This window comes from Lontra canadensis, unplaced genomic scaffold, assembly GCF_010015895.1.
Source record: "Lontra canadensis isolate GAN:19392208 unplaced genomic scaffold, GSC_riverotter_1.0 scaffold19, whole genome shotgun sequence".
Classification (NCBI taxonomy): domain Eukaryota; kingdom Metazoa; phylum Chordata; class Mammalia; order Carnivora; family Mustelidae; genus Lontra; species Lontra canadensis.
Window position 1 is genome coordinate 14,528,694 of NW_022631013.1, and position 26,119 is coordinate 14,554,812.

Consider the following 26,119-nt stretch of genomic DNA (forward strand, 5'->3'; position numbering starts at 1 on the left):
TTTATTTATTTAATTTAGAGAGAGTGAATGCAAGCAGAGGGGTGGGGGTGGTTTAGGGGGCAGAGGGAGAATCTCAAGCAGACTGTGCACTGAGCCCGACAGGGCTCAATCTCACAACCACAAGATCATGACCTGAGCCAAAATCAACCAACTTGAGCCAGCCAGGTGATTGTATTTTTAAATGTGATTTCTCCTTTTTTGCTTTTAAATTTAATTTTCCCTCATTCACAAATTACTCAAAACCATAATGGTTTTCTTTAGCACAAGTAGTACTGAGCTACTTTAGTGCTGGGTTTGATTTTCTCTGGACTCAGGGTCTTTTGCTGAGCCTCAGATATCCACTGCCAGTTAAACTTGAGAGAACGCACGTGCTATGCAGTCTAGCACACCAACGTATCACGGATAGGTGAACCTTGGTACATCCCCTTCTTTCCTTTGATTCCGTCCTCCTGGCTTCCCAAGGGGCCCTTCTTCACAACCCCTCAACTCTGGTTCCCCGTCTAGACCACAGTGCATTTTCCATCTGCTTTTAACAACTAAATGTTCCCCAGAAAAGGTCTATTTTAGTCCCTTCTGTTTCATCTTTCTTGGCCAGCGGCTTCCTGATCCCCAAATCTGCTGGTGTCGTCTTTGTTATTCTCCTGGACTGCTTTAGGATTTTGACCCTGTGGGTCTCCCTGCCTTAGGACCACCCTGGTTCTGTCACCTGCTCTAGTCTCTTTTCCATTCCTGCCGAGGCAGCGGCCCAAGCTCATTCCTCGATGCTCATCCAAGCTGTTCATCCGCTTATTGAAACCTTACTACAGGCCAAGCACCGTGATCAGGGTTTTCCATACATCATCTCACGAACCTATATAATTCCATTTCGGGGAAAAGGAAAATAACGTTCAGGAAGACTAAAGACTAACGTATTCACGATCAAGAACCGGTTAGTGGCAGCACCTGTGCTCAAACCAGCTCTAATCCAACTCCCAAATTCATTTTTTCCATTACTCCGCAGGGCGCGCTCTCCCCGGGCCCAAAGCAGCCGTCTTCCCTCCTCCATTCCTCTTAGGAGAATGTAGGCTCACAGGTGAAGCAGAGAGGCCGCGACCCCCCGGGCCTCGCTACCCGCCCGGGAACCTGGAGCCCCGCGGAAGAGAACCGAGCTTGATTTCCTCGTCCCGCCGCACCTCCCAGCTCGCGGGAGGTTCCGCCCCCTGCCTCGATTGGCTGGCGGCAGCGAGTTGGGGCCCGCGGATTGGCTGCGCGGCCGCTAACTAACGTGGCGGAGCTGACGTGGCCGGGACGGCGCGTGGTTCCCCACTGGGCAGCGGACCGGACTCGAGGTGGGCGGTGGAGCGCGGAAACGCGAGCCGCAGCGATGCCGCTGGAGCTGGAGCTGTGTCCCGGGCGCTGGGTGGGCGGGCAGCACCCGTGCTTCATCATTGCCGAGATCGGCCAGAACCACCAGGGCGACCTAGAAGTGGCCAAGCGCATGATCCGCACGGCCAAGGTGAGGGCAGAGCCCGGGAGGGAAAGGGCGCCGGCCGGGGGCGGGGGCGGGGCCGGGGGCCGGGGGGCGGGGCCGCGGGAGAGCCTGCGGCGGGGAGCGGGGACTGCTGGGCTCTGCTTCTCTCTGTAGCCCGCGTGCGGCCCGGCGGCCCGCTCGCCAGTTCCATTTCTAAATCTCTGGAATCCTGCTCATCCCTCCCCACCCTCCTCACTTGTCCGCGTTCCTGCGGTTGCCGTCCAACCCGACCTTGGCCCCCTCCTGGTGGCAGAATAATCTTCCTTAAACACAGGTTTGGTCAGGTCGTACCCCTGCCTCACACCTTCACTGGCTCCCCATTGTCCACGGGTGGAGTTGAAACCCTTGAACATAGCCTTCAAGACCTTAATGACCTGGTTCCTTCCTGCCTACCATTTTTCGTTTCTGACCTCTTTCAGCGACACCGAGTTACTTCCAGCGAGTTCTGAAGCACCTGGAAGTTGCTGTCGTCTTTTCATTTGGCATTGCTTGTGTTTGGAAAGTGAACCAGTTAAAATGCCAGGGCTCTGGGTTCAAATTCAGCGGCCACCACTTACCAGCTGTGTGAACGTGGGCCGGCTACTAAACCTCTGCGAGCCTCCGTTTCATCGTTTGAAGGGCGGGCTGATAATAGTACTTACCTCAGAGTTGTAAGGCTCAAATGGGATGATTTATTTAAAGCTCTTAGCACAGTACTTGCTGAGGACTCAATAAATGTTAGCTGTTAGCAGTCGGAGGTTAAGGAATGTTCAGTGCTCCGTCCTGGCAAATTTCTGTTCCTGTACAGGTCTACTTGGATGCTTTTTCCAAGCCTTCCCCACAAGGCTGGCTCTCATCTCTCTCTCCTATCACTGCTCTCATCAAGTTGCATTGTCACTGTCCACGCTTCTTGCTCTCTCTCTTCTGGTTCGCTCCGTCTGTTTTCCCTGCTTCTCTTCCGTGAAAGCTGTTCCCCTGTCATCAGTAGTGATTAGGTATTTATCTTGTTCTTCTTTCAGGACTAACTCAGCTTTTCTGGAAGCCTACTGAATCATAAAAAAAATACTTTTAAAGAGGGACAGCTGCACTAAATGGACCAAATGTTTTAAATGCACCATCTCACTTCATTCCTACAACACAACATGGTGGATTCTATTGGTTTCATTTTAAAGGCTCAGAGAAGTGACTTGTCCAAGGGCACACAGTAAATACTGGAATTCATAGCTTTGGTCCTAACCAGAGGGTTCTAGTCTTTGTGCTGTAACATTGTTTTCTAGGGGGGAAATTCCTGCTCATAATTTAGGGAACAACCTGTTCGCGGAGGTGTGACCTCGGAATGCTTAGGTTGTAAAAACACCCAGACATTTTGAAGCCATAGAAACAAAGCTTTTTTTCTTTTTCTCTTAATTTTGGAGGTTGCTTCTGGGGCGAGGGGAGGAGAATGAAGAGGTTGAGCCTGTGGTAGAGTGGAAAGAACACTGGACTGGTGTGAAGATGCCACTTACCAGCTGAATAATCTTGGGCAGGTGACTTTTCCTCTCTAGGCTTCAGTTCCATTTATTTTAAAATGTGTGTGTGTTTGTTTTTTAAACTTAAAGCAGTGGAATCTTGTGAAACCCTTGTATTTTAGGATTTTTAAAAAAGTCTTTGTTGCCAAATAAAGTCATATTCCCATGTTTAGTTACCCAGAGTAACTCATGCAATGAAATCAATCTATTTGCAGTATTAAAAGTTAGCTCATTCGATTATTTTAATTTTCTTACAAAATATAATTATATTAATATATATAAACTATAAATGTGTTACAATTAGAGATTTACTAGCTGAATATAACTTTTAATTTCCAAATTTTGCAGCAAAGGGAGCATCACAGCTTGGCCCATCCTGGAGTTTTGCTGCTTTTGTTTTGTTTTGGTTTTTTTGGCCAGGAGAGAATCAATAAAAACTTGACCACAATCATCATTGTAGTAAAACAGAGACAGTGATTGTGTTTTCTGAACCTGGAGTTCACCATAGAATTAAACAGAGAGATCACTCAGTTTTAGGAAAGAAGAGGAAGAACCCGTTCTTCTCTCCAAACAACTGCTGTCAGGTGGAATATAGTAGAAATTTATCTGACCTCTTGTCTTTAGTAGTTTCTGCTGCTTCACTTTTATCTTCTTCCTGTAAATGAAAGGTTTGCCCAGAACGGACAGTCTCTTTTACTCCTTGAGATAGAGCTGAGAAGTAAGGGGGAGTGAGAAGCAACGCCCAGAGACACACACACCTCCTTAACAACCCCCCCCCCCACCCCCTCCCTGCCTTGGTTTGCTGGAGGCCTGGCTGTAGCAGCCTCTGGGTGGCAGTCATGGGCCAGGAGACACGTGCTCTGCAGCCTTAGCAAAGTGATCTGTCCAGCTCTGCCAGAGACTCTGTGCAACATTGCTCGGGTTACTCTGGGCCTGGGGATCTTCCTCTAGACAATGAGAACTCTGTTGCCCAAGGTCACTTTCCGTTCTCATGTTTTTCAGACTTTCTTGACCATGCCATCTTGTGGTCTTTCCGGGAAGGGGAGCAGCGCTGTTAGCACAGGTTATTTCTGGAAGTGAGGTTTTTAGCAGCATGAATAACTCTGTCTACAGAAATGTCGGTGAACTGGAGACTTTTCCTCCGTATTTCTATTGAGGGGTTTTTAAAAGCAGTTGTGAGAGATCGGGGGCTGACTGGCAATAGAATTAGAGCTTTTATAGTTGGAAAATCCAGCTTTCATGTTATAGTTTCTGTTCAGTAAGGCCTGAGCCTATCTAAGTCCTTGTCTGTGTCCTTTTTGCCCCAGAATCTCTTGTTCAACTAAGATGCCATGCAGAAAAGCACTAGCGTAGAACAGCTAAAGCAGAGTTGTTTGTTTCCTGGCCCATGAGGGGCTCCTCTGAGCTGCTCCAGGTCCTGGAGCGAGCCCAGAGCAGCTGTTGATGGAGATGGAAAGGCTGAGTCCTGAAAGCGGGACTGACTTATCCAGCCAGGAGTGAGAGTCACATCCTGACTTCCCCTCAGTTCTGGTCCAGTGCTCATTTTGCTGTCCTCTGCTGAGTTACCCAACTTAAAAGTCTTCCTAGCTGTTTAATTATTTTTAATATAAAATAAACTGAAAAAAAAAAAAAACCACATTTTTTTTTCCTTTTTGCATTTTAAGGGGGGGACAAGAGGGGAAGGCCCCATCCCCAGCCTTCTCTTCCTTTGAGACTTTGCTTCTCCTTTTCCTCTTTGCCTCTGTCAGTCAGCCTTATTTTTAAAGATACTGATGTCAGAGCTGTTGCCCTAGCATTTCCCTTTTCTCTGAGAATCCACGACAGGCCACTGAAAGGAGCCTGTTGTGTGTTGCAGGAGTGTGGGGCCGATTGTGCCAAGTTCCAGAAGAGTGAGTTGGAGTACAAGTTTAATCGGAAAGCCTTGGAGAGGCCCTATACGTCCAAGCATTCCTGGGGGAAGACGTATGGGGAGCATAAGCGCCACCTGGAGTTCAGCCATGCCCAGTACAGGGAGCTGCAGAGATACGCCCAGGAGATCGGCATCTTCTTCACCGCCTCAGGCATGGATGAGGTGAGCCCTTGGTGTTGTTCTGTCCTGTGCTAGGCCTGGAGTCAACTCCAGCTATTGCTAACTTGAGCCTTTTTTGTGCTTTCTAGACTTAGTGTTCCCGATCACATAAACCGTATCAATTCCCAACTGAATGGAAGGCCAAGAGAGGCAGAGGCCCAGTGAGATTTTGTGGGCAGAGTACTAGAAGTTTCTAAACAAGTTGTCTTTGGTAGTAGGGGGCAGCCACACTGGCATCCCCGAGTCCCTCAAGCTTCTGGGAGATCCCTGCCGGACCAGTTTTCTCCCAGTGGAAAGTGGCCTGGACTAGGGATCACGAATCCTCCTTTCTGACAGGGGTCCTCCCATTGCTGCGTGGCCTTGTCAGATTTGGGTGGGGGGCATTGGTGGTCATCCTGAGTGGTTCACAGAATGGTCATGCTGACATTCTGGAAGGGTCCAAGGTGCCACGTCTCAGGTCCTGTCTGCTCTGTGACCTGCCCTTTTGAGATTTCCTTTGTGTACTCTTTTTCAAATGTAAAAAGTTTAATTGTAAAAATAATAAACATCTTAGAAAGTTTAGAAACAGGAAAAACTAACCCGTAATCGCTATATGGTGGCTCTTTTTATAGATTTAAGTCTTATGTGCGTTGCATGGTTGCTACATTTGTGAATATTTGGTTCTGTGCATGCTTTTCCCATTTAACATTATGCAATAAGTTTTTACCCATATCTGGGTTTTTCTTTCCAGCTTTACTGAGATATAATTGACATAAGTCCTCACATCTTTTGCTTTAAGTTCCTTTTTTTTTTCAAAAACTATTACTAATTTTTGAGAGAGATGTACACGGGATTGAGTGAGCGGCGCCAGCGGCAGAGGGAGAGGAAAGAGAATCGAAAGCAGGCTCCATGGTCAGCTCAGTGCAAAGCCTGATGTGGGGCTCGATCTCAACGACCCTGAGGTCACGACCTGAGCTGAAAGCAAGAGTCCATTGCCCAACTCACTGAGCCACCCAGGCGCCCCGTTCTTAAAGTTTTCATAACAATGTGATACTTCTTTTTTTCTTTTTAATTTTAAAATGTATTTATTTATTTGAGAGAGAGAATATGTGTGAGGACGAGGGGAGTGGGGGTGGGGGCAGAAAGAGAGAGAAACTTATGGAGACTCTGTGTTGAATACAGACCTGACTCGGGGCTCAGTCGCACTAGCCAAGATCACGTTTCGAAACCAAGAGTGAGATGCTTAACTGACTGCAGCACCCAGGTGCCCCAGCAATGTAATAAATCTTTTGAGGATTTATAATGTAACCATTTCTCTACTTGTGTACATTGCAGGTTACTCTGGGGTTTTTTTGTGCTTCTAACTTATGCTGAGATGAACATCATTTTTCTGTGTTCTGTGTTGTTTCTTTAGGGTGGCTTTGCAGAAATTGATCATTAGATGAAACCTACGAGCATTTTTATGGCTCTTGAAACTTTTGGAATACTTTTGGTCAAAGTAGTTGAATCGATTCCAGTTCATTTTGTAGGCCTCCCTGACCATTTGTGTCCCTGTTCCAATCCAAGAATATGTTATAAGCAGTCTAAAGGAAACATAAATCTAGTCTGGGCTGTTGGTCGCCTAGGCTGTTGGTGGTTTTAACAGGCACAGGGAGGCAGAGAACCTAGGCATCTTGGGGAAATGACAAGTCCAGGCCTCAGTTCTGTGGACAGATTCATCCCTTAATTCACAGCTTTCATAAGCCTGACAGTCTTCAGACCCAGTTGTGCATTTGATCATAATTTTCTACTTTTGAATTATGACTTACAGAGCATCTTTCCTTACAGTAAATATATTTTATCCCTACTGTGCCCCACTTTGCAGATGAAGATATGGAGGCTCAGAGGGGTTGGGAAATTTGTACAAAGTCACACGCGCAGGAAGTGGGTTTCGAAGGTGCAGTTTGCTTTCCCTGGTCCTTCAGCTCTTCCTGGGCATCAGTCCAGGTGTGTGTGGCTTCGTGGAGCTCAGCGGAGCCTTTGGGCTTCCCCCTTGGTCTTTACTGCCTTGAAGTGGGTGGAAAGCCTCTGGGCCTAAGAGCTGCTCTGGGGACCCGGAGACAGATTTTTTTGAGGAAAGTGGTCCTGAAGAGGTAGCTGGGCTTTTTTCTGATCCCAGCTTAACACTTCCTCAGGGAATTCATCCTGTCCCCCAGCTTGGTTCAGGCCCCTCCTGTTTTGGTCTCTCATTACTTGAGTAATGGTGTGTTAACCCTCCCATTTCCATCCCAGACTGCTAGCCGGACGGAGGCATCTCTGGTGCCCTGTAGTAGGTGGTTGGCAGATATTTGTTGGAGGAATAAACGAAGGAGCCAAACAAAAGAGAGGGTTAGTGGTTTCTATCAGATTCGTATAGGATCTGAAAATCAAAAAAGTTTAAGCAGGAAAGAGCATGTGCTTTAGGAGCTGAAAGACTTGGGTGTTGTTTTTGGTTCTACTGTTAACTGACATTTTTTGAGTATTTATGATGTACCAAGTTCTCTGCTAGGTATTTTAAACATAACAACTCATTTACTCTTCTTAACAACCTCTTCAAATAGCACAGTTCTCCCCATTTCACAGGGAGAGTATCAGTAGTCACCAATTAGCTAACACCCCCCCCCCACCTGACCACACTCTTCTTTCATCTCCCTGGGTCTCTTTCCTCTTAGGGAAATGGCAAGGCATTGATTAAGATACCTCACCTGCAGGCTTGTCTTCTGAAGCAGGTGACACCGTATACATGAAGCACATGTCGCAAGATGGGACCCTGTCTATGTGTTCCCTGTGGGTCTAGATCCTGGCCCTTAGTACCTCCTGATCTTAGTACTTCCTGATCTTGGTACATGCTTAGTGCCTGGGAAGGAAGGTCACACCTAGAAAGTGGCATTTGTTTTCATTTTGTACTTGTGTCATATACTGTGGGTTCACAGCAATTTAGGATTGCTCTTTGGCAATCCTCTAGAACTCAAGCACACAGAGACAGCCAAACCCTCATCCTCAGAGGGCAGATTTGGGTTAAGGAAACTACCAATCCTTCTTGTGCTGAGTGTGAAACTTTGGGTCCGATTGGCTTAGTAATGAGTCAGTAACAAGACAGGGCTGCAATCAAAAGAAATGAAATCTTTAAAAAAAAAAAGAAAGAAAGAAAGAAAGAAATGAAATCTTGCCATTTGCAATGCCATGGATGGAACTGGAGGTATTATGCTTAGCGAAATAAGTCAATAAGAGAAAGACAATTATCATAGGTTCTCCCTGATATGAGGAAGTTGAGAGGCAATGTAGAGGGTTTAGGAGGGGGTAGGAAAGGAATAAATGAAACAGGATGGGATGGGGAGGGAAACAAACCATAAGAGACTCTTAATCTCACAAAACAAACTGAGGGTTGCCAGGGGGTGGGGGGTAGGGAGAGGGTGGTTGGGTTATAGACATTGGGGAGGGTATGTGCTGTGGTGAGTGCTGTGAAGTGTAAACCTGGCTATTCACAGACCTGTACCTCTGGGGCTAATAATACATCATATGTTAATAAAAAAGTTAAAAAAAAAAAAAGGACTGCAAAGGTCTGGGATGAATTTACAAAGATTATGACAGTGTTCTGGGTTTCTAGTGTTGTCTTTGCGTACAGCCTTTCCCAGAGGAATGAATTTGAGAAGCACTCTCATTTAGAGGACTAAGTCCTAACCTGTTTGTTAAAAATAGTCTCGAATGGGGCGCTTGGGTGGCTCAGTGGGTTAAAGCCTCTGCCTTTGGCTCAGGTCATGATCTCAGGGTCCTGGGATCGAGCCCCGCATTGGGCTCTCTGCTCAGCAGGGAGTCTGCTTCCCCCTCTCTCTCTGCCTGCCTCTCTGCCTACTTGTGATCTCTGTCTCTCTCTGTCAAATAAATAAATAAAATCTTAAAAAAAAAATAGTCTCAGGGCACCTGGGTGGCTCAGTCAGTTAAGCATCTGACTCTTGATTTTGGCTCAGGTCATGATCTCAAGGTTGTGAGATTGAGCCCCGCATCGGGCTCCACATATATGGGGAGTCTGCTTGAGATTCTCTCCCTCTTCCTCTCCCCAGCTTGCATGTGTATGCACTTTCTCTCTTTATTAGAGAGAGCACACGCTCTCATTCTTTATTTGAGAGAGAGAAAGGGAGAGCAGAGTGAGCGAGCGAGAATATGAGTGGGGCAGAGGCAGAAGGAGAAGCAGGCTCCCCACTGAGCGGGGAGCCCATTGCAGGGCTCTGTCCCGGAACCCCGGGATCATGACCTGAGCCAAAGGCAAACGCTTAACTGACTGAGCCATCCAGGTGCCCCAAATAAGTAAATCCTTAAAAAATAAAAATAATCAACCTCGGTGGTGTTACTCCCCCACCCTCCACCGCATAGTTGCTTCCCCAGGGCAGTTTTCCTAAAATCTGACCAAAGGGGAAGTGGAAGAAAGGTCACGTGGGAATTCCATGGCAGTGACACCTGAAAGCAATAATAACAAATGAGAGTAATGGGAAGAGTATGACAGTGGTTCTCAAAGTGTGGTCCAGGAACCCCTGGGGGGGTTAGGATGCCTTTCAGAAGGTCTACCAGGTCCACACTGTTTTCACGTGATATTCACATGTGATTTGCCTTCTTCACTGTCATTCTCTCCCAAGTGTATAGTGTTGTTTTCCAGAGGGTGTGTGGTGTGTGATGACGTCATTCCCCTGGCAGTGGCTACAGAAAGGTGTGCTTCATGCTCTTTTATTTTAGTACAACTCCTTTCACAGACCACACGATTCGCCAATTACGGTTTACCGTTCAGTTGTTTTTAGTATTTTCAGAGTTGTGGTGACCTTCACCAGAGCAGACTTCTGCGCATTGTTATCGCGTACCCATTTACAGTCCTTTCTCAGTCCTCTTGTTTCCCTCAGCCCAAGGCAGCCTCTCACTGCTTCCTGTCTCAGTACATTTGCTCTTTCTGGACGTTACCTGTAAACAGAATGAGACAGCCTGTGGTCCTGTGTTTCTGGCCTCTTCCCTGCAGTGATGTGTTCGGGGTCTGTCCATGTTGCTCGTGCGCCTCGCTCCTGGTTATGGCTGAGTAACGGTCTCGAGCACAGAGAGACTGTGTCTTATTTACCTGCTTATCAGTCGGTAGACATTGGTATCGTTTCCACTTTTTGCCTAGCAGGAATAATGCTTCCATGAACGTTCAGGTACAGATTTTGCACGGGCATGTTTTTACTCTCTTGGGCATACGTGGTAACTCTGTGTTTAACTTCAGAGCAGTTGCCAGACTGTTTTCCAAAATGGCTGCACCTAGTTTCTAATCCTCCCAGCAGTGTAGGAGCATCTGGGTTTATCCACGTCCTCACCAACCATTTGTGAAGAATCTTTCTGATCCTAGATGTCCTAGCAAGTGCAAAATGGCATCTCATCGTGGTTTTGACTCCTATTCCCTGATATTGAGCACCTTTGCATGTGCTTATTGGCCATTTGTATACCTTCTTCGGAAGAATGTCTGTCACATCCTTTGTCAATTTTTTTTTTTTTTAAGATTTTATTTATTTGACAGAGATCACAAGTAGGCAGAGAAGCAGGCAGAGAGAGAGGAGGAAGCAGGCTCCCCGCCGAGCGGGGAGCCAATGCGGAACTCGATCCCAGGATCCTGGAATCATGACCTGAGCCGAAGGCAGAGGCTTTAACCCACTGAGCCACCCAGGCGCCCACATCCTTTGTCAAATTTTTTTTTTTTTTTTAAGATTTTATTTGTTTATTTGACAGAGATCACAAGTAGGCAGAGAGGCAGGCAGAGAGAGAGGAAGGGAAACAGGCTCCCCGCTGAGCAGAGAGCCCGATGCGGGACTCGATCCCAGGACCCTGAGATCATGACCTGAGCCGAAGGCAGCGGCTTAACCCACTGAGCCACGCAGGTGCCCTCCTTTGTCAATTTTTAATTGGGTTATCTATCTTTATATATTCTGGATATGACTCCCTAGTCAGGCATTGGTTTGCAGAAATGGTTCCCATTCTTCTGGGTTGTCTTTTCATGTTTTGATGGTATTCTTGCAAGCACAAACATCTTTCGTTTTAATGATGTCCAATTTATGTTTTTTCTTTGTGCTTGTCTATTCTAAAATTTCTCAGTTTTAGGGGCGCCTGAGTGGCACAGTTAAGTGTCCGACTTGGTTTTGGCTCACGTTGTGACCTCAGGGTTGTGAGATCGAGCCCTGCATTGGGTTCCTTGCTCAGCTCTGAGTCTGCTTGAGATTCTCTCTCCCTCTCCCTCTGCCCTCCTGCTCATGCTTTCTCTCTCCCTCTCTCTCAAATAAATAAATGAATAAATAAGATATTTTAAAAAATTTCTCCATTTTAAACCACAATGTGGTATTGCTACAGAGCTATCAGTCAGGTAAAACAAAGTGACAATAACACCAAAAAGTTGTAAGGATGCGGAGAAAATGGAGCATTCCTATGCTGCTGGTGGGACTGCAGAAAGGTGTAATCACTCTGGAATATATAGCACTCTCCTTTTTCTAAGCATAACCTTATTTTAATATAGTTCACATGTGGTGTTCTATCACAATTTACTCAGTGTACTGGTAGTTTCTTATAAGCTGGACAATACATGAAAATATTTTGCATCTGTGTGTGGAGATGGACGTTAACTGAACTTTTTTTGGTAGTCATTTCACAGCGTGTGTGTATATCAAATCATTTTGTACACCCAAAACTAATACACTGTTATGTATCAATTATAGCTCCGTGAAAAATAACCATTTATTGCATACCTAAAAAAACAACACAAACTAGACATGCTCAACACGTTGCCCTCCAGGTGTCATTTGATAATTTAAAATTCATACAAAACCTTGTCCACACATGTCCATGACAACTTCACCTGTAATAGCCCCTAGACTAGAACAACCCAGAGAGTTCTCTAGCGGGGGAACAGTTCCAGCCATAAAAAGCAATGAACTGCTGATAAGTGCTGCAGCTTGGATGGCTCTCCAGGGTATTACATGGAGTGAAAAAGCCAGTCTCAGAAGGTTACATACTATATCGTTGAGTGTATATAGCAAATGACAAAGTTACAGAGTTGGAGAACAGATGAGCAGTTGTCAGTGGTTAGGGAGGGGAAAGGAGGTGAGTGGATGTGGCCAGAAAGCCTTGGAATGACGGCACAGTTTTGTAATGTGACTCTGGTGGTTGAGTTTGTGCACACGGTCAGGCTGCATAGAATTAGATGCATGCCCACACAAATGAGTACTTGTGGAAATTGTGACATCTAATCCAATCAGACCCTGTCAACATCACTTTCCCAGTTGTGATTTTGTACTCTGGTTTTGTAAGGTGTCACTATAGGGGGACCTCTGTGAAGGGTACAGAGGATCTTCTCTGTATTATTTCTTACAGCTTCATGTCAAGCTATCATTATTTCAAAATAAAAACTTTAAAAAGCCCCCAAATACCTTAGTTTTAATTTTAATTCTGTAAATGGATAGAACCTACATGAAAAAAACCCTGTAGAGTCCGTAGTCATTTTTAAGAGCGCCAAACCTTGGGGGGCCCCATGCTGAAAGGTGCACACCCAGGTTTCACAGTTGAGCCTGCAGACTCTGGGGTCCGATTCCAAGTTTGAATATGCTTCCGCTTCTCATCCCTGGTGAGTCCAGGTGGAGGTCGTTCAACCTCTTTGTGCTTCTGTTTGTTCACGTGCAAGGCACAGTTAGTACCTGAACCTGTCTTGCAAGGTTGTTGTGGGGATTATCCGTGATTATTGACATAAAGCATAGCACACAGCCGTCGCTGAGCAGATGTTAGCTACAGTTAAGGAGGGCAACCCGGGCTGAGCGTCAGGACATCTGGCTGGCTTCTTGCCCTGACTCTGCTCTGAGCCGATCTCGGTGTGAGCCTAGCGAGCCCCTTCCCTCTCTTGGCCTCCTTTCCTTTTGTGTGTGAATAAGCTGCTGTCCACAGGCTCTCCCAGCTCTGATGCAGACCCAGAGGAGATAGGACGAAGGCCACTTACTTGCACCTGGTGTGAGGGCTTTCCTTCTCAGCCCACGCTGCCAGGCGCCTCAGCTGCCGGATGTGGCCTCTGAAGGAGAGAGGGCACCTCCTGGCATCGTGTCCTTAGGAAAGGTCACTTGTTCAGGGTCGTTCACTCCCAGGTGGCTTTGAGGCAGAAGCAGGAGCAGCTGGGAGATGGAGAAGAGCCTGGGTGTTGGTGGTCGGGGTCTGCCTCTCGGCCTTACCCTTCGGCTCCTTTCCCTCTGCTCCCCAGGAAAGACCTGCTGTGTGGTGTGGGCGACACGGGCTCTGTGTGTTGTTTTGCTTCACGCTATCTGGACAGGGCGGTGTCTCTGCCCCGGAATGCCATGCTTCCCAAGTGTCCTCAGGGCTGACCCAGGCATAGGTAATGAGGGGAACTGCATTCTTTTTTTTTTTTTTTTTAATTTATCTGATGAGACACAGCGAGAGAGGGAACACAAGCAGGGCGAGTGGGAGAAGGAGAAGCAGGCTTCCTGCTGAGCAAGGAGCCTGATGCAGGCCCATCCCAGGACCCTAAGACCAGGCCCTGAGCTGAAGGCAGATGCTTAACAATGGAGCCAACCAGGTGCCCTGGAGATGCATTCTTGAGAGCCATTACAGTGTTAATTTGCTGGCCAGGTCCCTTTTCTGAACCAGCATGTCCTGTCTGCGCGGAAGTGCGTTAGTCACTTGTTCTCTGTGTACCTGGCAGGTGGCACCGGGTATTTAGCCCTGACTTCCTTGTGGGTGGCAGCCAGTTATCGAGTGCCTCGTTTCTCCTCTCAGGGTGCCGTCCTAGGGTATTCCTCGTATGCTGAGGGAAGGTTTCAGTGAGGTGCGATTTTATCAAGGCTGACAGAATTACCAGGGCCCTGGTCAGAGCTGCCGAGAAACACGTGGAACGGAACTGAAATGAACAGAGTTCCTTAGGTCTAAATGGAGAATTCTCTTGAGAAAGCCAATAGAGGCCACAACCATCGAGGTGGCCCCTGAAGGACATGCTTCCCTCGCACACAAGTGTCCTGTCCTAGCAGAGCTGGGTACCCCAGAGAAAGGTACCCCCTCTCCTCCCTTCTCCTTTCCTTTGCCACCCCTGCTAGCAGAGCACCCCCTACCCAAGCCGTGGTGTGCTCTGACAGGGCCACTGGGATTGTCCCCGTACTTCCTCCTTCCTCATTCCCTCATGCTGGGCAGCTCTCCAGCACCCTCTCTTCTCCCCGGCTCATCGCTGTGGGCTTTTCTCCTTTTCCACAGGATCTCAAATGCTGAGGGTTGGGGAAGGGGCTTTAGAAAAATCCCAGTTCCTCTTCTTGCTTCTGTTACCCCTCAGATCAGTGGGCCGGGATAAGGCAAGGAGGTTCTGTGGACACGCAACGTCCATCCTCATTAATTAGTAATTACTACCAACTATTAGTAATGAAGCCTCTCCTCCACCCCTTTCCCCCTAATAAACAAGGGTTCTGAGTTGAGTAAGTGTGGGAAACACTGGGATTTTAAAAAAAGGGGGGGGCTAGACAACTGTATTTATTGGGACCCTGTAAGAGGGAGCTCTGGCAGTGCAGCATTTTCCAGAACCAGGTTGCTGGTGGAACCCTCTCCTGCGAGTGTAGACCAGTCTATTCTCCGGGAAGGTCTTGTTGGCCCCTCTTTCGGACAGACTGAAAGCCTTTGTGCTGGGGGGTGGGAGGTAGGAGAATGGTGAGGCTACCTGGCTGCACGGTACTCCTACATGGAAAAGGGATGGGCAGCGGGGTGGGGAAGCCAGGGAGTCCATGGAGAACGGGGGTGCCACCGGCGCTGACCCAGCCTGAGGGGCCCTGGGCCCGGCACTACAGCCTAGGAATCTGCCCCGTTGCTGCAGTTGGCGCCCTCTGCAGAGATTAATCCAAAGCGGCAGTGTTCGGAATGGCCGCTAGGTGGGGCTGGTTCTCCAGGGGACTGCGAACACACCCCCTTCCCTTAAGAGAGGAACGGGCCCCTTCTTCCTCGTTTGAAAACTGTAGAATCTGTAGAATTCCGTGCAGATTTTCCAGCCCTCATAGGTGAGCTTCTGCACAGTGTTTCTCCTGCGTTTGGTCCCTCCTTCCTCCTGCTGCAAGAGGCTCCTGCTGCCTCTCCTATTCATGCCATTTGGGGACTTTGTCATCATGAGCCCTTCTCTCTGGAGTTGAGCATTGTAAGGAAGAAAACTTAGCATAGGGTTTTCCCTCTTGCGGTAGAAAAACACTCTCCATCAGCCAGATAGAATGAGAAAAGTGGGAGACGTAGACTTTGTTCAATAAACCCATTAGAAGGGATGTTTTTCACTTCTCTTTCAGGGCTGGCTAACAGTGTGAGAGATACATAAACGGGAGAGGTGAGAGAGAACGATTCGGAGGGGACAGGAGAGGTGGGGGAGAAATCCCGCACAGGGAACACCACTCGAACTCCAGCGAAGGCAGCTTAGCAGGCCTGGGAGTAAGGGGCACTCGGGCCACACTGGCTGGTGTCTTTTGGACCCAGGGGTTTGTGAACTGCCTGTGAATTGTTCACTGGCTCATTACGCATTGAGTATGGCTCTCCTGCAGCTCTAACCTTCATGCTAGAGGATTTACATGGAAGGAAAGTGGGTTTCTCTGAGTGTAGCCAGTGATTGGAGTAGCTTATCACCTGCGGGCAAGATGGAAGGAAGCTCAGGCAGCCTCGGGTTGATGTAAAGAGCCTGACGGTGGAATTGCCACTGCTGTGCCCTCTAGGTTTCCAGCCGTAGCTCCTTACAAAATAGGATTCACGGAGCAGCAGTGGTAGTATTACCCAGAAACTTAGAGAAACACAGAGCTGCAGGCCCCACCCTAACCCAGCAGCATCAGAATTTGCATTTCATTTGAGCAAGATCCCTGGGAGATCATTGTACCATATTCAGGTGTGAGAAGCAAGGATCCAGCCTTCCAAACCTACTTCTGAAACCTGGGTAGCATTTTACAATAGATTGAATTTAGATATTTGGAAGCATTCTGAGACCTTGATGCTCCCAACTTCTGGTATCCAAACTCCAATTTAAAAAAAAAAATTGTAATAAAAGGTAGTTTTGGGGGGTTTTGTAATTTGTTAACAAGTTGAGATTTTACTCTTTAAACTTGTAGCCCACTGATTCTGTTAGCATTTGTTGACACTTACCAATTTCCTGATCCTGAGTCTTACTGACGAACCAGGGTGGAGGTAAAGGATGGTGTAGGGCCCTCACAGTGATGTTGTGTTGAAAAAAAAAAAAAATGCCTTCAGCTCAGGTCATGATCCTGGAGTCCTGGGATCAAGCCTTGTATTCCGCTCTCTGCTCAGCAGGGAGTCTGCTTCTCCCTCTGCCCCTGCTTGCGCGCGCTCTCTCCCTCTCTCTCTCTCTCTCTCTCTCTCTCTCTCGTGCCTGTTCTCTCTCTAATAAACAAATAAAATCTTTAAAAAAAGTGAACGAGGTTTGTTTTTTCTGTGGGCAGCAGGGTTTGGAGGCTGACAGGGTGAGGGTTTGATGGACTTTGCCGGCTGTGGATCACTGGATCAGGGCTGGGCCATAAACTGCTGCATTTTTTCCACTCGTGGCAAGGGTTGAAATGGCTTATTTTCCTGGCAGTTTGGTTTTGAGTAAAGGGTAAGGCCTTCAAGGGACACTCACTTTCTCACCACCTGGTTTTCTGGACCAAGATTAGGTCGTGAGCTCTTTGTGATTAGACCCTGGGCTCCTTGGGAGGGAAGGTCTGGCCTGGGGTCTGATTCTTTTGCAGAGCTAGAAGCCAGTACAGGCCAGCGTGCACTGTTTGTTGGATGAATGGACAAGTGGCTGTGAAGGCAGGTTTGCATCTGAATGAAGTGACTGACATAACACACCTGTCCCAGCTTTCCAGTTGTTACGAGAGTCTCTCTTGCTGGGCAGGAGGAGGGGTTTTCTGTTTGTGGCCCCTCGCCTGACCGGAGCGTGGTGATTTTGAACAGCAGTGAAAAAGAGCTCCCTCTTTGATTTCTATAGATGGCAGTTGAGTTTCTACATGAGCTGAACGTTCCGTTTTTCAAAGTTGGATCTGGGGACACTAATAATTTTCCTTATCTGGAGAAGACAGCCAAAAAAGGTGAGTGTTTAATTTTTGCCCTAAAATGAAGAAGCCCAAATCTTCCCATTTTTATTCCTTTGTAGAGCCCACCAGAGGAGTCTCCTGAAGACAGGCGTTAGAAACCTCTTTACACTTAGCATATACTTCTGTTTTTCCATGTGCTGACTTTGGAAGGAAAGACATGAAGGATAAGTCAGTTTTTAAAGAAACTTTTTTTTTTTCATTTTTTATGTTTTAAATATTTTATGTATTTATTTGACAGAGATCACAAGCAGGCAGAGAGGCAGGCAGAGAGAGGGGGAAGCAGGCTCCCTGTGGAGCAGAGAGCCTGATGTGGGGCTTGGTCCCAGGACCCCGGGATCATGACCTGAGCCGAAGGCAGAGGTTTTAACCCACTGAGCCATCCAGGCGCCCCAAGAACCTTTAAATTAAAGATTATTGTTGTACATGAAATCGAGGATATGGCAGCATATAGAAGGCTTCTTAGAGAAAGTTTGACTTTGAGAAATAGTCTGTGCGTACAGTGTAATATCGAACCTCTGCCTGTTTCAGTGTGTAAAGTGGTCTTGCAACATGAATCCTCTCATTTGATCCTCCTGAAAACCCCAGCACTGAAGCAGCTTCTAGGATTATGAGGCTTTGTACTTAGGTCATTGAGGAGGCATGCGAGACCACACGGCTGGGAGGCGGCTGCTCTGGGCCTCACACTCCCTTGTGCCCTTGAGTTGGGGGCCGTGCTCCCCCTCACCCTCCCATGCTGGGCAGCCTCTTCATCCAGCGAGATGCTCATTTTCTCTGAGGATCATGAAATTCCTCTGCCTCCTGACTTCAGCTCACTTCACTAAACACTAATATCGGGGGCGAGGGGAGTGTCCCATTTCCTCAGGGTCGGGGGCAGGAATCCACCAAGCTCCCCTCTCCCCCAGCAGTGGCTGGCACAGTGTCTGAGAGATCTCTGTGGCATTCAGTTGGATGATGAGACCAGCAGTTGGGGTGTGCTTGAGGGAGAGTCCCAACCCCCAAAGAGAACATGCTGATGGTGTTGGTGTTGGGTCACTCAGGCCGCCCGATGGTGATCTCCAGCGGGATGCAGTCGATGGACACCATGAAGCAAGTCTATCAGATCGTGAAGGCCCTCAACCCCAACTTCTGCTTCCTTCAATGCACCAGTGCATACCCGCTGGCCCCTGAGGACGTCAACCTGCGCGTCATCACGGTGAGCAGCCACTGTCTGATCGGGCCACGCTGCAGTGGCGTTCCTTAAGCCGAGTACTGCGGGAAAGCTGGGACCTTTCTTGTAGCCAAAATTCTAACCAGTCTTTACCTGCTTCATGTAATTTGAACAGAACCACCTGTGCAGTTAAGGAAGCAGGTACATTCTATAGAGGGTGATTATAAATTAATTTTTCTTAAAAACCAATCTTCATTTTCCCCCTATGAGATTTAAGGAGTGCCTTCTCATAATTGTCTGTAGACACTTCCTGCTGTGTGTATCGGCCATCAGAGGTCCCTCGTCTGTCAATTGTTGCTTCATATCCTTTCTCAGTATGCCATCTCTTGTGTGTGTGTGTGTGTGTGTGTGTGTGTGTGTGTGTAAAAGAGAAGATTTAACCATTTTTAGATGGACAGTTCAGTGGCGTGAAGAACATTCATGTGGCTCTGTGACCATCACCACCACCCATCTCCAGAACTTTTCCATTTTCCCAGACTGACACTCTGTACGCATTAAACACTGAGTCCCCCATTCCTTTCTCCCCCAGCCCCCATCAGCCTCTATTCTTCTTCTGTCTCCATGAATCTGACTCCTCTAGAGGCCTCATCTAAGCAGAACCCTGCCGTGTGTCCTTGTGTCTGTCTGCGCACACTTACACACCATGTGCAAGGCTCCTCCGTGCTGTACTGTGTGCCAGGATCTCATTCCTTGTCGAGGCCGCGTCATATTCCATTGTGTGTATATACTGCCTGTGGTTTGTCTGTCCCTCTGTCGATGGACATTTGGGCTGCTTCTGCCTTTTGGCTACTGTGAATAAGGCTAGTAGGGTCACTGGTACGCAAGTACCCGTTGGGTTTTCTTTATACTGAGTTGTAGGAGACCGTCTCGAAATGTCCGGCTTCTCCTGGTCTCTACTCTTGGCCAGCTCTGTTGTTTTTTGCCTGTAATTCTGAGACTCTGTGAGGCTCAAGGTAGTTACAGTGACAGCCTTGAGGGAGCTTTCTCTCTCGCAGGATTTCGTCTCCTCCACCTCAGCCATTTCACAGATGGTGAAACCCAGTCCCAGAGGGAAAAGGCCTTACTTGGCTGAGACCTCACAGCAGCTTGGTGGCAAAGCTGGGACTGGAATCCCCCGTCTCTTATTGTCTCAGGCCTCTGCCATCCCTTTCTCCTGATAGCACCCGAAGCTTAACTTAATTAGAGACATGTATATGTAATTATCCTACACAACCATTGTAGTTATATTAGTGGAATTTTAAATATACACAGACGTATAACCCCAATACTGCAATTCACTAGTTTCCTTTTATATTTTGCTTTTGGTATAGTATTTTGACATTGTTTTTCCCCCCCGACGATAGAGTAAGCTTTTGTACATGTTGCTACACAGTTTTCATATTTAACTTAAAAAAAAAATTAGCCTTTTTTGAAAGCATACACTGCTACCTTTTTACCTAAACTTCTGTCTCTCCCAAGTGGTAGCTTTTTCTCTATTTCCAGCTCATCTCTAAATCATGTCATTTTAAAAATTTAAATGTGACTTTTTTTTTAAACTCCAACAGCTCTGAAATATGTCCTGTAGAGGCTAAACGTTCTCTGTAATCTCATCCCACAGAGATTACTGTCATAGCAGTTTGCCTTACATGACTCCAGATGTTTTCCTTGATTTTCTTTCTCTGTGGATATGGCCCGCTCCCCTTTCCCTTCTGTTCTTACCCAGGATGCCATCATGTCCTTTCTCGATACTGGGGCACAGTGAGGGTCAGCGGCCTGCCCACCTCCGCCATCTCGGGCCGGCCCACCCATATTCCATCACTCTGACCCCGCAGCCTGCATTCCCTTGTCTGTCACTCACTCTCGGGCCTGGTTTTCAGGGCCTTTGCCACTCAGCTGTCCTGCTGATCTTTTATCAGACCCCATCTGGGTCTTTCTACTACACTTATGCTTTCTGGTCCCCTTCAATGAAAAGACTCGCTTGACGAATGTCTTTTGTTGCTTTCAGTGAATTATAGATCATAGATTAGTTAATTATTTAGCATTTCCACCAAAGGATTGTTTCGAGGTTGGGCCGTATATATTATTGACGACGATGTTTGTGCATACAGCACTCTGGCTTTCAGCAGCTCAGGCTAATTAAATGTGACAGATGCTTTCTGAATGAGTTTAGGCATTCGGTTGTAGTTCTGTTGTTACTCCTGGTGGCTTATGCCCTGTGAAGCATTCTTAGACTGCATTCTTGCTAACAGTAGCCATTGTTTTGGGAGAATCGCGGTGTGCCGAGTGCTTTTCACGCATCTGGAGCAGCCCTGGGCAGGTAGCGGTATAATACCAAGAAGGAGAAGCTCAGAGAGCCTCAGCATCTTGCCTGTATTTGCACAGACAGTGAGAGGCCCAAACGGGACTCCAGCCTAGATCTGCCTGACTGCACTCTGTGCGTAAAGTGTCACAATATTTAACCTTTTTTCTTTCTTTCTTTCTTTCTTTTTTTTTTTTTTTTCTATTTTAAAGGAATATCAGAAACTCTTTCCTGATATTCCCATAGGGTATTCTGGGCACGAAACGGGCATAGCGATATCTGTGGCTGCGGTGGCTCTGGGTGCCAAGGTGCTGGAGCGTCACATCACTTTGGACAAGACCTGGAAGGGGAGCGACCACTCGGCCTCGCTGGAGCCTGCAGAGCTGGCCGAGCTGGTGCAGTCCGTGCGCCTGGTGGAAAGGGCCATGGGCTCCCCGACCAAGCAGCTGCTGCCCTGTGAGATTGCCTGCAACAAGAAGGTGGGTTCTGCACGACCCTGCTGTGCTACACTGTCCTGGGAGGGGCTGCTGTGGGCTTCCCTGCTGGGGGAGTCGGTACTGACCCTCTGAGTCCAGGCTCAGGTTAGCAATGGGAGAAGCATGTCACTTAAGGGAGTGTCAGCAGTTTCTGTGGCCTTCTAGGGTCCTGCTGTAGTTTCCCACCAAGCCTCTCGAGCCTTTGGCTCCAGGGCTCTAGACTCCAGGAGCTGTAAGTGGGTTCAGAGGTAGCCTCATGAGATGCCTGGCTGGTGAAGTCCTACTCCCTTGGAGTAGGTGAGCCTTGAGAAACCATCGGCCACTGGGGTTCCATGAGGCAGTGAGAGAAAGGCCTATGATACGTTGTTGAGGCATCTATAAATGAAGGCGACCCTGGATGGGCGGGACAGTGGGTTGTCGCCAGGGCTGGTGGGGATGATGCACATCTTCCCCTGGGAGCAGTGTGAGCTGTGCAGCATTGACCTTCAGAAGAAGCTGTGGCCTAGACCTGTCTTGGCCTCTGTTCCCAGAGCCAGGCGCCCTGGGGCTGCCAGGAGTGCAGGCACTCCTGATGTGCTGTGGTTGTCTGGGGGGAGGCAGAGTCTGAAGCCCAGGCAGGTGTGAGGAATGCCATCATCTTTTATTCTAGTAGGGCCTGATTAAAGATGCCTACGTACCAGGACATGGAAATCATGGCAAAAAGAAACAAACTGCCTTGCAGAGGAAAACGGGAGGGAATTGCACCAGAATTGACAAGGAGAGTTGAGCCCTTAGTTTGGTTTTGAACCTCCCGGCTCGCTGGGCAAACAGTGACTACAACAGGGTGGAGCGTCATCTGGTAACATCCACTGGCAGAACTTGGGTCCTGGCACGGAATTTTAGAATTGATCCCTTGGCCCTCACATGGAGGATGTCGAGTGATGCAGTGATTTGTTCAAGAACTTTTCTGGACAAGACACAGAAAGGCTGGTCATAAGCTTCTGGTATCCATTAGTCCCCTCACCTGCTTGTCTTGTCTGCCCCTTACCCGTCCTCCGAGTAGCAGCATACTCAGCTTTGTGAGCCCTCCACAGTCTTACTTTACTGAGTGGAGTGGCCATGGGCCAGGACCCAGGATCCTGGTTCCCGGCAACTTTGGCCAAGTTATCTGCCCTCTGTGCACCTCCGTTTCCTGTGTTTAAAGTGAGATTGAACTGGATGATGACAAAAGTAATCGTAATTTTCATGGTTCGGGAGCATTCTGTGCTCCAGGTAGATTGCATACATTATCATCGCTAATCCTTATAGTCTTCTGACAAACTGGAGGTGCTGTTAGCTCCCATTTTACAGAGAACCTCCACTACTTAGGTGGCTTGCACAAACCTGAAGGGGATTTGAACCTGGCTCTGTTGGGCTGTATAACCTGTACCCTTTCCTGTGTGCTCTATCCAGAGGCCCCTCCAAGCCTCTGCATTCACCCCACATTGGCCAGGTCCCTGCTGGGTGTGAGATGCTCTTCTAGGTACTGAGGGGAGAACAGAGTCCCTGCTCCCAGGGTACCTGTGAAGACTGGGGAGAACAGGGACCTTGGGTATAAAACAACATGAAGCAGTTAATTTCTATGAGGCTGGCACTGAGTCTTCATTTTATCCACAGCTGGGCAAGTCCGTGGTGGCCAAAGTGAAAATTCCAGAAGGCACTGTTCTAACATTGGACATGCTCACGGTAAAGGTGGGTGAGCCCAAAGGCTACCCTCCTGAAGACATCTTTAGTCTGGTGGGCAAGAAAGTCCTGGTCACTGTTGAAGAAGACGATACCATCATGGAAGAATGGGTAGAAAATCATGGCAAAAAAATCAAGTCTTAAAATAAAGTGCCATTCTCTGAACTGCCTTGCTGGTACTGTCGGGTGAGGTGGGATAGGAGCGGTGGTCCCTCGAAACCTGGCTTCCATCTGCTGCTCCTCCTGACATACACACTTTGGGGCCAGGCACTGGCAAGCCCATAGGAGGGGTACAAAGAGCAAACATGCTAGTCTCTGCTTCAGGCTGGCTGGCCCAGAAGGGTGGGCGATTTGCTCAAAAGCAAATCACTGTTGTCCATTTGCTGTGTGGATACTGGGGGGAAGGGAGGAGATTGAAATCTGGCTGTACAAGGTCCTCTTCTTTAAGCCTTCATTCATCCTGCCCATAAAGCCAATCCACATGACCTGAAATGTTCCTTCCCTCCAGACCTGTCTTCTCCACTGCCCTTATTCCCTCCCTGCCCTGGGACTCTGTACCCAGTGAGCTGCATGGCAGTTACTGGGCATCAAGAGAAGGGATTGGTCAGGCATCTGGCGGGCTGAGAGCTGCTGAGAGTCTGCATATCTCTATGAGCAAAGAGAGGAAAGGACATTCATTCCTCCTCTCCACAATGGGGAGATCCTGCCATGTGCCAGGGCCTGCTTTAGGTACAAGGAAACAGCGGTGAACAGCCCACGTTTCTTCACGGAACTTTCACCCAGGTGGGGAGACAGGCACAGCAGACCATAAACACCGTAAGTGAATCCCAGGAAGTCAGAAGGGGATATGTGCAATGGGGGGAGTAAAAGGGCTGCGTAAGGGAGACGGGGAGTGTGGGGATGGTGCATTTGTAGGGGGACATTTATATATGGTGGTAATGCTGAAATCAGCCCTTCCCTACTCATAATGAAATTACGAACCCAGTGAACGAGAAAGATCCTCTGTTTTACGTTGTTGTACAGCAGCATGAACCTTTCAGAGTCCATGTCAGACTCCCCTTTGTTCTTTTGAACCAATACTGACAAGAATGATTCTTTTCAAATGTATTTCCAGATTCCTAATCTTTGTGCATATTTACCTGAGCTTGTCACTCTCGTGCCTTGTTTGGAAGTGTACACTTGAGTCTCTTTTCAAATGTATATAATTAGCCTCTTGAAGTTTCTTGTGAGTATAGAGCCTCCCTCCCTGTGGATCCCAAAGCAGGTTCTGCAGAGGCCCTGATTTTTTTTTTTTAAGATTTATTTCAGACAGAACAGGAGTGGGAAAGGCAGAGAGAGAAAATCTCAAGCACACACCATGCTGAGCACAGAGCCCAACGCAGGGCTCGATCCCACGACCAAGAGATCACGACCTGAGCTGAAGTCAAGAGTCAGACACTTATCGGACTGCACCATTCAGTCACCCCGAGGCACTGATATTTGTAAGTGTGGTTGGGGTGGGGAGGGAGTCCTGGGATGTACTCATGTGTAAAAGAGAATGTGTCAAATTGATGTGCTAAGAACTGAAGTATGATGGAAAATTACCGCCTGTGTATGCCACAGGTGGGTAAACTGAGCACACCCACAGCCAGTAGCAGCGGGCCATCTTGTGCTGCCCTTGGCTGACCTGAGGGTGGAAGGATTGATATCCTGGCATACCTTTAATCCATTCTGGTTGGGAAGCTCAGGTCCAGAAGATGTCCTTGACCACCTGCTGGATGGGAGATGCCCAGACCAGTGCCGCTGGAGAGTTCTTGGCCTGTTGGGTGCAGGCACCTCTACAAACGGTACCCTTCATGTGTGAATTGCTGAGAGGTTTTCTAAAGGTTATGGGAGCCATGGATGGGAAACCTGGGAGTAGGAATGGGAGAGGAGGCATGGCAAGGGAAGGCCTTCTGGTGGTACTTTAGTTCAGCCATGTAGGTTAGGAAGTGACAGGAGGAGGAATCTTGGGATTTGAGGCACAGACTTGGGAGGTGCCAGAGTGTCCAAGGACATGCAGGTGATGGTTTGGCAGGGACTGGCTCTATGCGGATGAAGGAATTAGAAGGTGGTCAGAAAGGAAGCAAGGAGTGGTGCCCGGATGGCATAGTTGGTTAAGCATCCAACTCTTGGTTTCAGCTCAGGTCATGATCTTGGGGTCATGAGATTGAGCCCCACATCAGGCTTTGCACTGGAGTGTGGAGTCTGCCTGAGATCCTTTCTCCCTTTCCCTTTGTCTACTGCCCCTGCTTCTCCCCCAGGCTTCTGCTCTCTCTTTAAAATAAATAAATCTTAATAAAAAAAAAAGAGGGAGCAATGGCCTTAAAGCCTGTGGAGTTTGGACTTTGTTCTCTAGGTGGTGGAGAACCAAGGAAGGCTTCTGGGGATATGCTGGACTGAGATTTGGCCCCACACGCACGTGCTGACCCCTAACCTCGTCTCACATGCAGCTTGGCTCCTTCTTATAGTGCAGACTCCTGCCTGCCAGGACCAGGCTGTGCAGGTCCACCTGTGTGTGTGTGTGTCCTCTGCTAGGCTGACATCACTTTCCCCTGCTCCCTGACAAAGGAGAATCGCAGAAACAGAAGAGATGCAAGAGGTAAGGGAGGGTCCCTGAATCTCTAAGAATCAGTAAGTGACCACAGATGGCTTCCATGTTGCTAAAGGATGATCACAGAGATGCCAACAACTATGTAATATTGTCTTGGATTGGAGCAGCTAGGAGGGAGGGCTTGTCTGCATGTAGGCAAGCACTTAGTGATGCTCTGTAGTGAACTGCCCATCACTGGCACTGTTGAACCTGGGACCAGCTGGCTACCACAAGAAAATTGTGGAGGGGATGCCAGGTGAGTGAGGTCCTGTCTGGGCCTAGAAGCGACGTGAACTCCCAGTGAAGAACACAGTTAAAAGGTTACAGTGTTCATATTTATTAAATCATAGACTATAAAATTAATGTCATTTAAAAATATATCTGCAAGCAGTTTGCTGTATTAAGAAATTTCCGTAAGTATAAATCTGAAGGAGAATTAGGTCAGTGATCTAGTCATGGACCCCAAGGGAAACTTTGGTCCTGTATGGAGAATATTCAAGGAGGTTCCTGCTACCGCAGGATGGCCGCCGGGGAGGCTTGTGGGTCCTGGCATGGTACAGTACTGGATGGTTTTTAAAGCAAGTTCATAGCCATTGGCCAATACTAGAAGGCAGGGTCACTGCCCCCATTTTACAGATGGTTCTCTGAGAAGTGAAGTGCTAGCCCAAGGTCACATGACTGTGCACTGA

General features: G+C 48.1%; 1 protein-coding gene across 1 annotated transcript; it reads left to right on the forward strand.

The window, feature by feature from the left end:
* The first annotated feature begins 1,287 nt into the window (after nucleotides 1-1,287).
* NANS (N-acetylneuraminate synthase) lies at nucleotides 1,288-22,984 on the forward strand. Its single transcript, XM_032860678.1, has 6 exons — nucleotides 1,288-1,495; nucleotides 4,853-5,068; nucleotides 17,052-17,151; nucleotides 18,195-18,349; nucleotides 20,855-21,121; nucleotides 22,754-22,984. The coding sequence occupies exons 1-6, from the start codon at nucleotides 1,364-1,366 to the stop codon at nucleotides 22,961-22,963; spliced, it is 1,080 nt and encodes a 359-aa protein (XP_032716569.1). The 5' UTR covers nucleotides 1,288-1,363; the 3' UTR covers nucleotides 22,964-22,984.
* The last annotated feature ends 3,135 nt before the right edge of the window (nucleotides 22,985-26,119 follow it).

What these genes read in the sequence shown, in the direction of transcription:
- NANS (XM_032860678.1), top strand. Translation starts at nt 1,364, where the DNA reads ATGCCGCTGGAGCTGGAGCTGTGTCCCGGGCGCTGGGTGGGCGGGCAG. An exon ending in CCGCCTCAGGCATGGATGAG is followed by an intron (nt 5,069 to 17,051) that starts GTGAGCCCTTGG and finishes TGATTTCTATAG; the next exon opens with ATGGCAGTTGAGTTTCTACA. An exon ending in GGAGAAGACAGCCAAAAAAG is followed by an intron (nt 17,152 to 18,194) that starts GTGAGTGTTTAA and finishes TGGGTCACTCAG; the next exon opens with GCCGCCCGATGGTGATCTCC.